At 35.6% G+C, this 16,976-nt stretch overlaps 1 protein-coding gene across 2 annotated transcripts; it reads right to left on the bottom strand.

The window, feature by feature from the left end:
* Window positions 1-111: 111 nt before the first annotated feature.
* Window positions 112-13,492, bottom strand: aup1 (AUP1 lipid droplet regulating VLDL assembly factor). 2 transcript variants are annotated; one of them, XM_082177075.1, is made up of 12 exons: window positions 13,305-13,492; window positions 12,353-12,490; window positions 11,320-11,470; window positions 10,063-10,253; window positions 7,234-7,306; window positions 5,954-6,027; window positions 5,439-5,505; window positions 4,400-4,523; window positions 4,132-4,275; window positions 2,812-2,963; window positions 1,565-1,653; window positions 112-594 (listed from the first exon to the last, which is right to left on the bottom strand). In XM_082177075.1, exons 1-12 carry the CDS (start codon window positions 13,343-13,345, stop codon window positions 549-551), a joined length of 1,290 nt encoding a protein of 429 aa, XP_082033201.1. In that variant the 5' UTR covers window positions 13,346-13,492; the 3' UTR covers window positions 112-548. The 2 variants fall into 2 exon arrangements, with proteins under 2 accessions (XP_082033201.1, XP_082033202.1); XM_082177076.1 differs by having other exon boundaries at window positions 4,418-4,523.
* Window positions 13,493-16,976: the final 3,484 nt, after the last annotated feature.

The raw sequence follows: 16,976 nt of genomic DNA, 5'->3' as shown, positions 1-16,976 counted from the left end.
ATATAAGATATATATTAAAATATAAATATATAAATAAAATATAAATAAGATAAATACATTTCCAATGATGTAATAAGTCTATAAAGTACAACAGACACAATCACAATAGGCTTTGCATTTCTATATGATCTTTAATGTCTTTAAAAGCTGATATTGCATCAACATGTATCATTAACCACATAATGAACCTCGTGTTGTTTTAGTTCACTGCCATATGTTTCTGAAACCCTTATTCTCTACCCAAGGACCTTATAAAAAATAATATGAAGTGTGCCAAGGTCACTGGGTCTCAATACAAATTGTTTACCAAAATAATTGTTTTCTGTTGCAGAGAGAAATAATAAAAAGACATGCATGATTGCCATGCAAGACGATTTACAAAGAAACAAAAACAAGAAAGGAAAAAAATCCAGTCTTCTCTCTGTATGTTTGGTAAACACAAATGTTTCAATCTGGGTCAACTCTATAATTTCTTCTTTGTCTATGTGGATTTTGTGTTAAGCAGCGGCCTTTCCTAAACAATTCCTCAGGTGTGTCTTTGTCCAAGGTCATAGATCATCCTCTTTGTTCAGTCCATGTTTTTCAATGTATCGTCTGCGGGCGGGGTGAACAGAGAGTAAAGAATCAGATTACTCAATAGAAAAAAATTAGTACAACATACAATTTATACACTGTAAAAAATTAATCAAGGGTCTTGTAAATTTCATTAAAAATTTTTTAGGTGATAATTATAAAATATTGTGGAAAAATAATCTAAATATATATGTGGACAAAATAGAAAAAAAGAGCAATAAATCAGATTTACTATGTCACAGCATATATATATATATAGGCCTATATATTGTATCTATCTTTATCTATATCTATCTATCTATCTATCTATCTATCTATCTATCTATCTATCTATCTATCATCTATCTATCTATCTATCTATCTATCTATCATCTACCTATCTATCTATCTATCTATCTATCTATCTATCTATCTATCTATCTATCTATCATCTATCTATCTATCTATCTATCTATCTATCTATCTATCTATCATCTACCTATCTATCTATCATCTACCTATCTATCTATCTATCTATCTATCTATCTATCTATCTATCTATCTATCTATCTATCTATCTATCTATCTATCTATCTAAGCTGTGACATAGTGGCTTATTTATTTTGGCTAGTAGAAGTTCTGAATGGCCGGTAATTTAATTTTTTTTTTTTGCCAAATTGGCTGGTAAGTTAATTTCAAACCCTAAATATAACTCAAAGTCAAATAGAAACAGGTCATTTTCATTCACTCGAATTCACACAATTTTGAGAGTCAACTTAAAATAAAAAAGCAGATTTCACTAAAAATATTAAATTCATTGTGTCATATACTAAATCATTTAGGGGATTTTACATGATTTATTCAGATAGATTCCATGAAAGAAATCAAGCCTTTACTACTCAAAAATATCAAGTGTAATATTGTTACCATCCTTTTTTACAGGACACTGGCAAACAACAGTTTTTCAAACACACTGTTTCAAACATTATTTTAGTATTTATAAAACAATTACCTTCTTGCATATTCATATAAGGCTTCTTTTCTCTCCTGTAGGGTCATGTGTCTGTCTGTGGGTGATCTCCCAAAAGATTTGGCAGATGGCTGTTGAATGAATACACAGACATTAGACATATTATATAAATATCCTGTCAGACAAAAGGCTTCAAAGTTGCTATTTATAGGTAAATTCACTAATATAGGCCATGCAAGAAAAAAGCCATTGTACAGTTTGTACAAAATAAGGTCAAACTCAAAACACAGATCTAGTTTTTTGTGGTACACTGAAAAATATTGCAAATTAGATTTATACAGTGAATCTTAAATGGTCTTGTTAATAGTGGTGTTCAATTTTTTAACAAATCCTTCTTTTAAGTCGGTAACTGGTTGAGTCGGTTCACAGAATAGAAATGTTAGCTCTGGGTTGATGGCGCAAGACGCGTATCTGAGGTAGCACGCACACACGCTCTTTGCGCAGCACCAAATGAGTCAATAAGCTTGTCCAGACAGAATAATAGTGCTTTTCACACTTGAAATAGTTAACCCTGGGTCATTCTAAACCCTGGGTAAAAGGAATCCTGAGTTATCTTGCTTCACACTGCCCATAATTTACCCGGGGTTAACAATTAATTAATATTATCCATATAATATTTATAAGCTAACGTTTCACACTGTACATTCCTAAACCTGGGTTAACCTTCTTATTTGCATATTTCTGGTGTCAGTGTCAATGATTGGATGCATCCTCGTATTGCCGACTGTACTATCGAATTTATACTGAATGGACATTTTGAACTATAATAAAGGTAATGAAACAGTCAAATGTTGTGTTTGACATTAGAATCTAGAAATCTAGAATCTAGTTGTTATTTACACTTAGTGTAAATAGTATCTATTGCTATAGCTGCTGCCTTTTACCTCTCAAACACTGAATTTACTGCGTGACTGTCCGAAGCACGCAAATATGAGTATGTGGGGTTGTAATATGAGGTTGACTTTCATTTCAAACTGATTCCTTAGTTCAATAACATGCGTATTGGCTTATTCAGAGCTGAGCATACTTCGGATGTAGGTCTTGTGTCATCAACTTAGAACTAAAGCTCAATTCAGTTCAATTCTGTGAACCGGCTCGACCGGTTACTCGATTAAAAGAACGATTCATTCAAGAACCAAATGTCACTACTTGTTAAACAAACTTTGGCCTAAAAACTGGTTCATTTGCACCTGCATCTTTTCAGTGAGTGATGTGAGAGTCGCTGGTACCTTTAAATTGGGTGTGGATGCCATTACAGACAGAGAGGAGGAAGCTGCAGGTTTGGCTGGAGCTGAAGGAGTGCTCGCAGCAGCCTCCGAGCTGAACTGGTCAGCGTGTTCCAGCAGGTTGGTTATGGTTGTGTCCACACAGTTGGTCTGTACTGTACAGAGATGAAAAAAGGGGATTTCTTAAAGGGATAGTTCACCCAAAAATAAAAATGTACTGTTAATACACTCATCCTCAGGCTATCCAAGATTTAGGTGCCTTTTTTATTCAGAATTTTTAATTTGAGCTGAAACTATGGTCCTTGGTGGTTCATACAATGCAAGTCAATGGACTACCATCACTTTGAGAGTCAAAAAACATAATACAGGCCAAACAAAATTAATACCCGTGGCTCCTGACGATACATTAAGGGTCTTAAGAAGCTAAACGATCGGTGTGTGCAAGAAACATTATTTACAACATTATAACCTGTAATCCACAGCCTCGGCAAACGGTCCTGAACACGTTCACAACAGTCTGGAGCGCAATCTTCTGTCTCAGTATAAAGTACGAGCTGGACCAAACTCAAATGTGAGCTGATGCTGTGTTTGTTTACAACAAAGAGGGAGGACGTGTGTGTTGTATTGTTCATCAAAATTATACTTGAGTTATCCTGGATGTCGCAACCTATATAAAAAATTAAGATTACGTTTGCCTGCACAATTTCAATCAGGAAGATTGACTTTTCACAGATTCTTAACGTTTGATCTCCAGCGTATATGTCATTACGCGACAGGAAGCTCGCGCTCCGGACTGTCGTTACAGCGCTGAGGACCGTTGGCGAGGCTGTGGATTACAGGATATAATGTTGTAAATAATGTTCAGTTTCTTGCACACACAGGTCTTTTTGCTTCTTAAGACCTCAATGTATCATCAGGAGCCACGGGTATCAATTTTGTTTTGCCTGTATATGATTTTTTGAAGTGACAGTAGCAGTTAACTTGCATTATATGAATCACCAAGAACCACGGTTTCAGCTAAACATTTCTTTACTGTCCTACTCAAGAAGAAAAGTCACCTACATCTTACATGGCCTGAGGGCAAGTAAATCAACAGCAAATACATTTTTTTGGTGAACTATCCCTTTAACCAAATACATCCTGGCTGAAACTCAATTGCTTAAACCCAAGAAATCAGCTTTGCATTAGTACGCATATAGGGGAGCCACAAAAGAGTATAATGGCACAGTTGCTTTTATTGAAGCTAGTCTGAATTAATATTTCAGGGGATTTCATGTTAGTGACTAATTGCATACAGCAAAGCATTATGGGAGGAAGACATACACAGGTCTCTGGTGATGACCGATAATGGGACGTCAGGCAGAACCTCTTTCACCTGCTGCACCATACGTGCTACTCGTGAGTCTTCGGCCCCTGCACTTGTGCCCAGGAAACCCTGTGCCACTGTGCGAGGTCTGGCACCCAAATCTGACACACAAAAAAAAACAGTTTCATGTTACACTAGAAGACAAAATACATCTACTATGCTGATTCAGTGATCTAACTTGTAACTTCTTATGATGTATATACACATCATAATTTCATTTCTCACCATTGAATCCGTTCTTACTTGAATGTGCAGTCTGAGCGGCAGTGTGTCTTTTCCTTTTGATGTGTTCGGCTTTGTCTGCTTTAGTGATCTGTGTGGAGATCACGCCCATCTTGGTGGCCAGCAGCTGACGGAGGGACACAATGAACATTACATCAAACGACACGTAGAAGCTTTGAAACGGACATGAAATGGATCTGAAGGTTAGGCAGATGAAAAGCCATGTCAGTGGACAATAAGATAATGGTTTGTTTGAACATGTTTTTAATAGTAATTCAACCAAGTATGACATTACCGGAAAATGGTTTAAAATCTTTTACATTTCAAGGCATTTCACAGAGCATTCATTACAACAGAAGCATGACTTGCACACTTTCAACAGGCTATAGGCAGAGGATCGCTACATGCATTTACATGCACTTTATTTGAGTAGGACTCATTCAGTTTTTTTTTTTTTTTAATGCTCCAGTTGAATCATACCAGTCCAGTTTTAGCGAAATCGGACTAACACTGCTGTTCAAAAGTTTGGAGTCACTATGACTCAAAAGAGTCTCAATGCTCAACAATGCTGCATTTACTTAATATTTAACAATTACTGTATTTTTGATTATTACAATGTAAAATAACCTTTTAAAATGTAAATGTACAATTTTAAATGTAAAAATGTATTTCTCTAATGCAAAGCTAATTTATTTAGCTTCATTACTCCAGTCTTCAGTGTCACATTCAGAAATGATCCTAATATGTTGATTTGCTACTCAAGAAACATTTCTTATTATTATCAATGTTGATAACAGCTGTGCTGCTGCTTATTTGTGTGGAAACCGTATTTTTGTGGTAGCTCGGGTTTGTCCAGCATGTATACACATTAATCAGGCTACAATTGGCGACGACTATAATCACTGCACATGCAAACATATTTTTCAGAAAGTGCAAAAAAATTTATAAAAAGGAAAGGGCAAACATACAATGTCTATTGGATGAAATAGTACACAGAATTCAACACAAAAACATTTTTTTTAAAAAGGGAAAAAAGTTTTACCTCTTGGACTTTGCTGGCAAATTCTAGATGAGATTCACCATCTTCTTTAGACAATGGTGGGAGCCATCTGGTTGAGAGCATTTCAAAACAATCACACCTTACATTTTTGTACAGAGACACTTAACAAGAGTGAGAAAGAAAGTTTATTAATTCAGAAAGCCATGATATGCTTCTGATTCTTCCTTTATTCACTCAATAATTACAACATTAAACATTACCATTAAGCATTAGCATCTACTTCAAAATGCCAAAATTTTATAAAACAAATCAAATTAAATATTTAAAAGTGACAGTAATAAAAGTACAATATTTGGCAACAGGCAAGTATGCACAAAAATTCAGGACTAAACCTGAAACTGTTGGTCTTATAAGCTTCATTCGCAAGACTCCTGAGGCTATTAAATACTGAAAAGCTTCATTATTGCATTACCAGTTGTGGCCTGTCGAGCAGCAATAGAGGATTGTACGTTTAAAATACTGCCACTGGACAAAGGAGAGACTGTAATATGTAGTACCTTACATGGTACACTGTGAACGGTACAAAAAAGGTCCACAGCAGCTCCTTCAGCCAAGAGGATTCTGGCGTGTTCTGAAAAGAAACAGAGAAAGACCTTTTATATTATCCTAGATGCTAAAGTTTAACAGAACACAGTTACGTGCATGTCGATGGCTTGATGCTTATTATCTAGACATACTTTCATATGCACAACGCAATTCTCCATACCCAGTTGACCGCCCACATTTATATAAAACACCTATCCGGCATTCAGTAACTCGCCCCGTCCTGATGAACGCTAGTGTGAACTGCATACAGTTTTCACATGCAAAACAGTAACAGAGGTCATGTATAAATGTATAAGACTTAAAGCTACAGTTGCGTGTATACATTTTAGAGCCTGAGAAGTTGAAAACATAAGTTATTACAATTATAAACCTAAATTATATATTTTTTGATGCAAAAAAGCATAATAAAAAGAATATCTTACAAAACAAATTTTTTTTTTTTTGAGAAAAACAAGTTAGATTTGCGAGATATAAATGTGCAATTGCGAGTTACAATGTCAATTGCGAGAAAATGTCACAATTCTAACTTTTTAAATGCCAATTAGGAATTGCAAGATGTAAACTTGCAATTGCAAGAAGAAAAGGTTGAATTGTGAGATAAAAAGCTGCAATTACCCTTTATTTATTTATTCTGCAGCTAAAACAAGCTTCCATACTCTACACATACAAATATCTAGCTGCCTTTTAAATTTAAATGAATCAGATCTGGGGGTTCGTGACATCTCAACAGATTGAAAACCCTGATGTAATACAGCAGCTGAAGGAATGGATCATATCCAGAGTTCACCAAAACATAATAATAAAACCATTTTGCAAAGCTGTAATAGGAGCAAGAGGTCGCTATGAGCCGATCTGCCGACCTTTGACAGTCCGTCTTTCTATTGCACTGTGAATCACTTATTATCAGTGCTGCTATAAATATCCACGCTCACACAAAGACTATCTTGTGTGTGTTTACAGGAACTTGAGAATGAAAAAAAAGATCTGGGAACTCTAGAAACGAATTACAATTAGCTATTCAGTCTTATTTAAATGCCTGAGCGAATGGTTTCATAGCAAAGTGATTTACAGAAATGACAAGTGCAGCATTGACATAAAAACTATAGGTAGGATTACATTACATACACGTTCAGAGCAAGAGAGGTAAATATTACTTGTTACGTGTGTGAATTTAACCGGGTTAAATCATTCAACAAGAGAGGATCATAAAAAAGGGTTTAAATGCAATTACCAAAGCTATGAAAGGCCTCTTGACCAGCAATGCCACAGGCTGGACGGAGTCAGACACAGAGAAAGGCCAAGAGCTGAGGAGAGAGAAGTTGGGCTTTTAAAAATGGCATCTTTCTTAAAGAGAAAAGGAAACGTCATCTAAAAGCTAATGGCAAGGTGGGTGTCAGCTGATTAACAGGCAGTAAAGGCTAAATCTGAGGATCAGTAAAGCTTAGAGAGGAACCTTCAAGGAAACTTAGAGAGGACCTGGCAACCCTCCCAGAACAGATCCACATTTAATCACCGAAGTCTCGGCATTAAAGCAGTCCTTACTTACCAAACAGTCACATTTAAAACCAAATCACATCATAAACAGGTATTTACGCCATAAACAGCGAGTCGCTGTTGGCAAAATGGATGAAATCTTTTTCAGGCATATTACTGTTACAGTCATCCTAAAGATCAAAGAGACATTTCATATGATTTATTTTATTATACACTATAGCATTAGTTTATGGGGAAAATATAGATACATCATTCTTCCAACCTACAAATTGAGACCTTATTATGTATAGCATCCAACTTCACACTACAGATTATCTTCATAAATACAGTATACTCCCGTAAAGCAATATATACTTTAAAGCAAATATCAACAGACTGCACTGTTTATATCAAAAAATGCAAACTATATTATCTCTTTATATCAAGTTTATGTAAGTTTATCCAACTTTTTCAGAATGCATACAGTACATGAACATAGGGTGATATATAGCAAATCTCAACTGCTTGATCGTTAATATCTAGTGGTGCACGATATATTGGCCGCCGATATAATATCGGCCGATATGGGCATTTTTTTACACATCGGTATCGTTCCGATGTCAAAATATGGCCAATGTGAACAGGCCGATATTTGACGTGTGAAGTTGAAGATGAAGTTGATGATGCTGACTCGCGATCTTAGCAGTAGTGAACGTGCCTGAGAGAAATACACATTTCATACAGATGACATAAGCAGAGAACAGTCTGTTTTCTTTCGTTTTGAATTGTTCTGTTTAAAAATAGACATTTCAAGCTTTCTATATATGTCTCCGGTCTGTGAGGCTGAGGCAGGTAGATTTCGGTTCATTTATGAGACGCGCTCCAGGTTCATGCGCCGTCGCCTCCGTGTCCTGATTAAATATTTTCCACTATATTTACTTCTTATTTAATTAAATCCAGGCAATTGGTTGATGAAACATTTATCAAAATTAAGATACAATTAATACAAAACGAAATTAAATTTAAAGACAGGCTTTTTGTGCTTTCTGTTTGAGGTCTCTGTGAAAGTTTTAAAGCAGTCTTAGTGGCGCTTTCAGAGCGCTCACGTCAACTGTCCCGTCCGTAACATTGTTAACGCAGTCCAGTGCGACTTAAGTTTTTTTCCTCTTCATGACACATTTTTGACTGATCGTTTTTTGACTCGTAGATATTTGAATATATTGCTTGATATTTGATACCCGTTCGAATTAGATTTTTCTCAAAAGTGACAGCACGTGTGATTTGTGGATTACTGATAAGCGCGAGTGGAGAAACAGGCGTTTATTGATTCATTCTCAGTGTTGAGAAACGTAGCCTTCATGTGTTACGTTATTGTATTAATAATAACTAAAGTAGCCTACCTAATTATGTTACATATTTATTTTGTATGAAAACTAGCGCGTTCGTTACTTATGGATTAAAAAGTAGGCTACCGTTGTATCAGTGCTGCGCGAGCTCTCTCTCTCACAAACACGGACGCGCGCACACAGAGAGAGAGAGAAGATAATTGTAAAATGAAAAATTGACGGGCTAAGTTTAAATTTTGTTCTTGCTTGTTTTTTTTTCTGTCAAAATATCAGAAAGTATTTTGTATTATCCATCCGTGTTTTTAAAATTCGTTAAATGACGGACGTTTTACTGTAACACAGCCCATGTCGGATTCGTCTTATAGCCTAGGCTACTTGTTATTATTTTTAGAATGATTCGTTATGCTATTATTGGACTCCTGTCTATTCATTGTCAACTGTTTTCTATAAATATGTTTGTATTGGCTAACATTTATTCAGTTAATGAGTGTCCTGTTTAAAATGTGCAATGTTCAAACGCAAAGACAGCACACGTCACAAATAGAAGCCCTTTTCCCTGTGGTATTTATTAGTATGATATTTGGATATTGGAATAATAAATAAAGTAGCCTATCTTAATTTTACACAATGTTCCTGTTTTTTTTGTTTTTTTTTACTGTTTTCTAAGGGTTTCTTAATTTTAGACAAGTTGACCAGCACACATTACTGTATATGCAATGCAGTATAATGCATGTGTGTCATATGTGACCTATTTTGCACACAGGTAAAGGTGCCCAATATCAGTCATTTCTAAAGTAAAAAAACAAAAATGTGTTTTGGAAAATAGCTCTTTATTTGATAATCATTCAAATTTGTTTTCTATACAGAGATATCGACATCGGTAAATATCGGTCTCGGCCATAACAGCAATATTAATATCGGTTATCGGTATCGGCCACAATTTTCACATCGGTGCATCACTATTAATATCTTCATGAAATGTAAACTATATTATCACCCAGCTATTTATATAAAGTTGGATATGCAAGTATGTCCAACTTTATTTGCATACATACAGTATTACTCACATATGGCAATATATACAATAGCAAATCTCAGCTGACTGATTGCTTGTAATCTGCCAAATGCAACTATAATGCATTAAGATATTATACACATTAACACCATGATTTTCTGTAAAGCTGCTTTGAAACAACGTGTATTTGTGAAAAATTTATTTGACTTGTAATAATGTTTTGAACCTGAACTTGAGGAGGCCGGTCCGGCCGTTGGTGGTGTCCTCCTCTGGAAAGAGCAGGAGGGGTAAAGTGTTAGGAGATGAGCAATATCTGCGGAGGGTCTCTGTCAGCTCTGTCCTGCTCCCTACGCCCTGACCCAGCTCCATAAAACCCCTCGCCCAGCACAGGAACCCCACGGGGCCCTCCAGCAGAGGCTAAACACACAGAGAAAGAGGCAAACATGGTTAGATAGAGCTGATTAGATACAGAATTACAAAATTAGATAAAAAGGGGATATATAGCAATTAAACGTGTCTTATTCTTTTATTATTGAAACTGAATCAAATAGGTAACATTGTGTAATGCATCTGAGCAATGCAATGTTCAAAAGTTTGTGATCGCGACGTTTTTAAAATGCTTTTGAAAGAAGTCTCTTCTGCTCACCAAGGCTCAAAAATACGGTAATATTGTGGAATATTAATACAATTTAAAATAACTGTTCTCTATTTTAATATATTTTTTCCTGTGATGGCAAAGCTGAATTTTCAGCATCATTACTCCAGTCTTCAGTGTCACATGATCCTTCAGAAATCTTTCATATATGCTGATTTGCTGCTTAATATTTTTGTGGAAACTGTGACACAGGATTCCTTGGTGAATATAAAGTTCAACATTTACTTGAAATAGAAATCTTTTGTCACATTTTAAATGCATTTACTGTCATTTTTGATCATTTTAATGTGTAATAAAATTGTAAGTGTACATATACTGAGTATATTATTATTTATACTGTGCAAGTTGTGTAAATTATATAATGTTATTTGTATATTATATATGTGTATAAAAGTTAGATGTATTATAATTTAATACACTTATTGTAAATGTTCAATTTTGTTGACTGTAATGTACAATTATGTATTATTAATAAGTTAAAGTATAATACATTTATAATAAATACATTTAATTTATTTTCTAACTAAAACCTAGGTCAACTCGTACAGAAATGTTAGATCAAGCAGAGCAGTATGACCTAATGTTTGAAACTGAATGCAAGTTTTACTCCTCCTGCCGCGCATTCAAACAAAGTGAATCATTTGAAGTGAGCAAACAGAGAGAATTAAACCTCATTCACTGGCCTCTGGCCCAACATTAAGTCAGCACAGCATCCAAAGAAGAAATAGACCTCATTGTGTGAGTTAACCAATGAAAGACACAGAAGTCAAGGGCCGAGCAGAGGAGAAAGAGATTACATCATGCTGGGAGACACACATACACACTCACCGTGTTACAGGAGGTCAGGAGGTTGATAACATTGTGGTCGAAATGTGTAACGTGATTGGAGATGTAAAGTCTGGCAGTTTTGTCCCGTAAGCGCGGGCTGTTCTGCCGGACATGCAGACCCAGCACTGAACACATTATTCTCACTATGAACCTGAAACAGCACAGACAGAAGCCAATTCACACACACACTGGCATCAATACAGCAAACATACAAACACAAACATAGGGTGGTGTGTTCACACTTGCAGATTGGTTCACTTGTTTGTTTTTTAGTCCGGACCAAAAAAAGAAAATAATACATTTAGTCCTCCGCTTGGTGCTCACAGTCATTTTTAATGTGGTTACACTTATGCAAATAAACCGCACTAACAGAGCAATCGCACCAGAGTTCGTTTTATTCAAACCGAACCTGCCAAGTGTGAACACACCCTAAATCTGCCAAACAAAAATGACAAAAGATTTTACACTACAATTTATATGCAAGCATTAGGAAACTTGTGACTGATCACCAAATTATGAATTATAACCTTAATCAGGTGTGTGACAAATTAATCTGTAAAAATGTTAAATATTGGTGTAAAAATGATACATTAATAAAAAGTTTGAGCATGTCACACAGCAGCAGTATTGTTATTGTTAACTAAACTGATTAAAAATTATTTCTGGAAATAGAAAAAAAAAAAAAGATTAAAAAAAAAAAAAAACGACGAAGAGAACATTAAGAAATGCTGCCTTGGAAAAAGATTTGAAATAAATAAGTTTGTTAATAAAAACATAATTAAAGCTATATAGAAAAATAAAACAAAATTAAAGTGAAAACTGAAATTATAAAAATAAAAGCCAATTCAAAATATTAATAAATACTATAATAGCATTTAAATAATACTCAAATAACACTGTAACGATCAATTATCTACATAAAACCTAGTCCACAAATGCAATGTTCTCTAAGTATTATTTTATTTCTGATCTTACTCTTTTGGTGCGCTTTCTTAATGTTGACAACTATTAACTCTCCAGTGTGGCGTCTTACCTTCTGACAATACTGTCAGGTAGTGCACAACTCACTAGAAACACATGAACACCAATAAATATTCTCAGAAGCATCAAGCACAAGCCAACAGGGGAGTACAGCAACAACAGCAGGAGGATGAAGCGATCATTTGGTAACCTGTGAAAACAGATGACAGGAATAGAAACCAGCTTCAGGATCTATTTCTGAGAACAGCCGTTTGGCACAATTCAACATCCATCTCTCCATTTCAGAGATCTGAGCAGTGTACACAGGAGACTGCGTGACCGATTTACACCAGTTTACTAACTAGTGCACTTCATTTCTGCTGTCATGTATGAGTTACTCGAATATATCAGGATTACTACTAGACTACCTAAGAAACATGAATTAAGGCTTTGGTGGAGAAAAATCAGCTATTATACGATCATGCATTATGATTATGTAAATCAGGTTTGTTGGTGTTGTTGTTGCATGCAGCAGGCCTTATTGTTGACATAAATAATCACAAATAATAAGACTCATTGTGTTTATATGAACAATATTAATTTAGCAGGTTTCATTAACTGTAAACACAACCAGATTTCTGTAAAACTATCATATAAACCATAAAAGTACTGTTAAAAAAACAGCATTTATTTAAAATAGTACGATAGCAAAGGTTTTTTAATGTTGCAAAACATATCTGTCACCTCTGATCAATTTAATGCGTCCTTGCTAAATAAAATTATTCCCTTTTTATACTTTTTAAATAGCATTATATAGTTTATTAAATTACGTAAGTGCATAAATAACCAGAAATCATTCGTGTTTACTATTTATTTTCTTATGTATGTATTGTGAAAATCCTTCAATGATCTCTAACAGACTTTATACGGTTGTGTTTTTGAGGGTTTGATGTTGAACATGCTAAGGCTAATTGAGTTAGCTCTGCAACTGCTGTCATTTCAAGCTTTAAATGTGAATAAGTTACCGCTGGAAGTCGAACATCTGCTCAATCCCCCGCGTTTCCATTATTTAAACTCTTTCTGGGATATTGTCAAAGGCTGCTGCATACTATTCTTCAGGGTTTAACAGAAGGTGAGAGGGGGAGAGACGCTAGCCCGTTTTTAGCCTGTGCTGTTATTCGCCATGTTGAGAAGCTGCTGATGTTTCTAGATGAAGAACAAAGAATTTCAGTGAAGAAGCGAGATTAGACACTCCAGAGCTACTTCCGTGTTGAATCACGTGCTTTACTATAACGCATCTGATTGGTCTTTAGATGTTTAGGATCGCTTTTATACAACAAATACAATTATAATACTCAATATATTATAGTGCACACCGCCAAATAATTGGAGAAGTGCAATTTTACACAAATACAGCATACATAAATATTGTTCGATGCAGATTTGTATCGCTTAACAAGAACGGTATTCAATTTTCCAACTGTATGTATTGCAAAACGTTATGTATTTGCCATTTCATTTCTAAGCCCCGATAAAAGTCTAGCGACCTCTACTGCCGCATTTGTTAACATTACCAAATAGTCAAGAGTGGATGGGCTGGTAAGTAAAGCATCTATGTTCCTCTTGAGTTTTCAAAAGACAACGGAAACAAGTCACCCTTCATTTTTATCTTATTTTCTTGCTTTTCTGCGTGCATTTTTATTGTTGAAGACTGACATCTTGCGTTATGGAGTATGCACTACAATACGGTCTGACACCCTTTATTTACATTTTTAAATGGGTTTAAACGTTTCAATTTTTATTTTATTTTTTATTCTTACATATTTAGACAACTGCTAACTATTTCTTTCATTTTCTTCCTTTTTTCTTATGAAAATAAAAATCCATATTGTTTTGTAAGAAATGGAGTTTGTGCAGGAAGCACTTGCTGTTTTCAAACACTAGGGGACACCACAAGTTTTCTTATCTCCCAATGTCACCTTTTCAACTCTCAAAACTTTATGAAAACAGCGATTCAGCAGTTCTGTAGGTGTCAGTGACTTTTTTGTTTGCCCACCATTATAATTCAATAAATTAAAACATTACATCCATTAGTAAAACCATAACTTCTCTAATATTTCTACTTTGTTCCTTCATGGAAATAAGTCACAGTTTAGCAGGGTAGCTAAATCTCCCTCATGACCAGTTTGACAGTAAGCAAATAAAGCAGTTTGTCATATATTGATCCAAGTATTACTGCAAATGTAATAGGCCCTATACTACACGATACAAAAATACTGAAAAGTCTGATCTATACGGCTGCCATTTATAATAAAACTCAGTACGAATGAATGTCTTTCTCCTCACAAACACACACAAAGTCAGATAACAGTGGTGCCCCTTGAATGCAGTGCATTCGCCCCCAGCTGCAGTTCCCAAATACGTCTCTTCAGTTAGAGATTGAATCTGCCCCATTCATTAGCCTAAGTGGATGAGCTTCCCTAATAGATGCTCCCCTTCCCCTCAATAATTGCTGTTGATTGGCGTAAATTAGACCCTAGTTGCCAGACGAGTGATTCTCGACGACGATAATCTGATTCCCAGCTGAAACTAATAGGATTTTAACTCCGGTTTGGCCTAATGTCCGTCTGTAAGGCCTGGCCCGGCTCTGTTGGTCCAGACCTGCCCTTCAGCCCGCGGCCGCATGCACAACTCACTCTTACTGCAGGGTTGCAGATGAGAGTGGCAGAATAAATGAATTTGTACCCTCAGGTGAACACGCATGCACACACGCTGTCAAACCAGACCTATTAACAGATGGTGTGGTTAACAGTGTGTTAAGAGAACTTGACTTTAAGGCCTAAAAGCGCACAGCAAAAGAGACGTGTCTGAAGAAGTTCACTATAGCGCAAAACAAAGACGCTTGCTTTATGGGGACTTTTCATAGACATAATTATTTTAATACTGTACAAACTGTATATTCTACCCCCTAACCCTAACCATTTTTAGATTTTCTCCAAAAGGACAAGGATTTCTGATATTGCCATCTTTGAGGATATTTTGTCCCTTATAACATAGGGTTTACCAGGAACACACACGTACGTACGCACACACACACAGAAAACTTTCTGCAATTTTTAATAAAACATTGTTTAGTATGTTTTTAAGCCATTTAAATTACGAGGACTCAGGAAATGTCCTCATAAACCACAGTGTAATGCCCATGTAACTACACGAATGTGTATCCTCTTATAAACACACACACACACAGTTGCTAGGAAGGTGGTTCTACAGGCCCAAGTCTCAATCATTTTTAGGCCTGTCCTTCGATTTTAAATCAGATCACTTTAAAAAAGTCACCCTAAAAAAACTCTTTTGAGCAAGCTACATGATTTGAGGTATTATTCATGTCTGTGCCACAATCAAACATGCTAAAACATAAAACATAGGGTTTGTTCAAATCCCAAATCCAGTTTGTAAAGCCTAAGTATGAATAATAATGAGCTGTTTTAGTGTGTTATTATTTATATTCACTTTCTTCCATGTTAGGCCATCACAATGATGTCCACAGATCAGTATATTAAGACATTCTGCATCAATCCCTCTCAAAACGAAGCTTTTTGAGACACATGTCGCTAATGAAGATCACCCTTATTTGATATTATTTGTCATCAGGCTGATAAGAGCGAGCAGCACGCCTCGAGTCTAATGAAACTCCACTCCATTAGCGCTGAATCGGACAGATTGGCCTCCCAGAGAAATGAATTGAGTTTTTTGTATTTGTGAGATCATTCTCCCTGCATTAACTGATCTTTATCCCATCTCTTCATCACAGCCAAATCAGGTTAGGCGGCCATGATTAGCTGGGGTGGCCTCCCTTTTTAAGCAGTAATTGGGTTTAGCGGCTTAGCTGATAGCGCCATTAGGACCAATAACGGCCTTGCTTGGCTCGGGGAGTGAAACAGATTCTCCTGGAACAGATGGCAGATGCTGGTAAAGGGGCCTGATTTAGAGGGGGCGAAAGCAAAGTTTGTGTAACCGTAGAAGTTCTGGCGTTGTGCTGCGTCTGTATGTCCTCTGTGTTCTGTGTTTGCCGGATGTCCGTTTTGCCTTTAGTGGGAATATATATATATAAACTAAAGTGTACTAAATCACTAGATTAAAATTGTCTGTTAATAATGTCGAATAGATTTTTTCCCCCTCATTTCCGCCACCATCTCAAATTATGTTTTGTGATGTTGTGTTTACTAGCATTTTGGCTAATTGCATAACTATTATATTTTTTTTTTCTATACACACAATTAAATAATTCAAAAGAAACAATTTTTACATATTTTGTCAAACTATCAGGTTGATTAAAAATGATGTTCAATAAAATATTCTGTTCACAAGTGATATTTACCTTGGTATTTATTTTCTTCACACATCATCTCACTATATCATATTAGAATGTTCAATAAAGCTTGGTAAACACGTACAATAGCTTTAAAAAAAAAGGTTATTAATGGTAAGATTACTTGTTGTAACGTAAATGATGCCACAACCAAGCAATAGTGCTGTCAAATCAATTAATCGTGATTAATCACATTTAACATAAAAGTTTGTTTATAAAATATATGTGTATATATGCATATATGTGTGTGTATATCACACACACACACACACACACACACACACACACACACACACACACACACACACACACACACACACACACA

The sequence above is a fragment of the Leuciscus leuciscus genome (assembly GCF_965113295.1).
Source record: "Leuciscus leuciscus genome assembly, chromosome: 8".
Lineage (NCBI taxonomy): Eukaryota > Metazoa > Chordata > Actinopteri > Cypriniformes > Leuciscidae > Leuciscus > Leuciscus leuciscus.
Note: the sequence above shows the minus strand (reverse complement) of the source record. Positions and strands in the feature narration are given on the sequence as shown.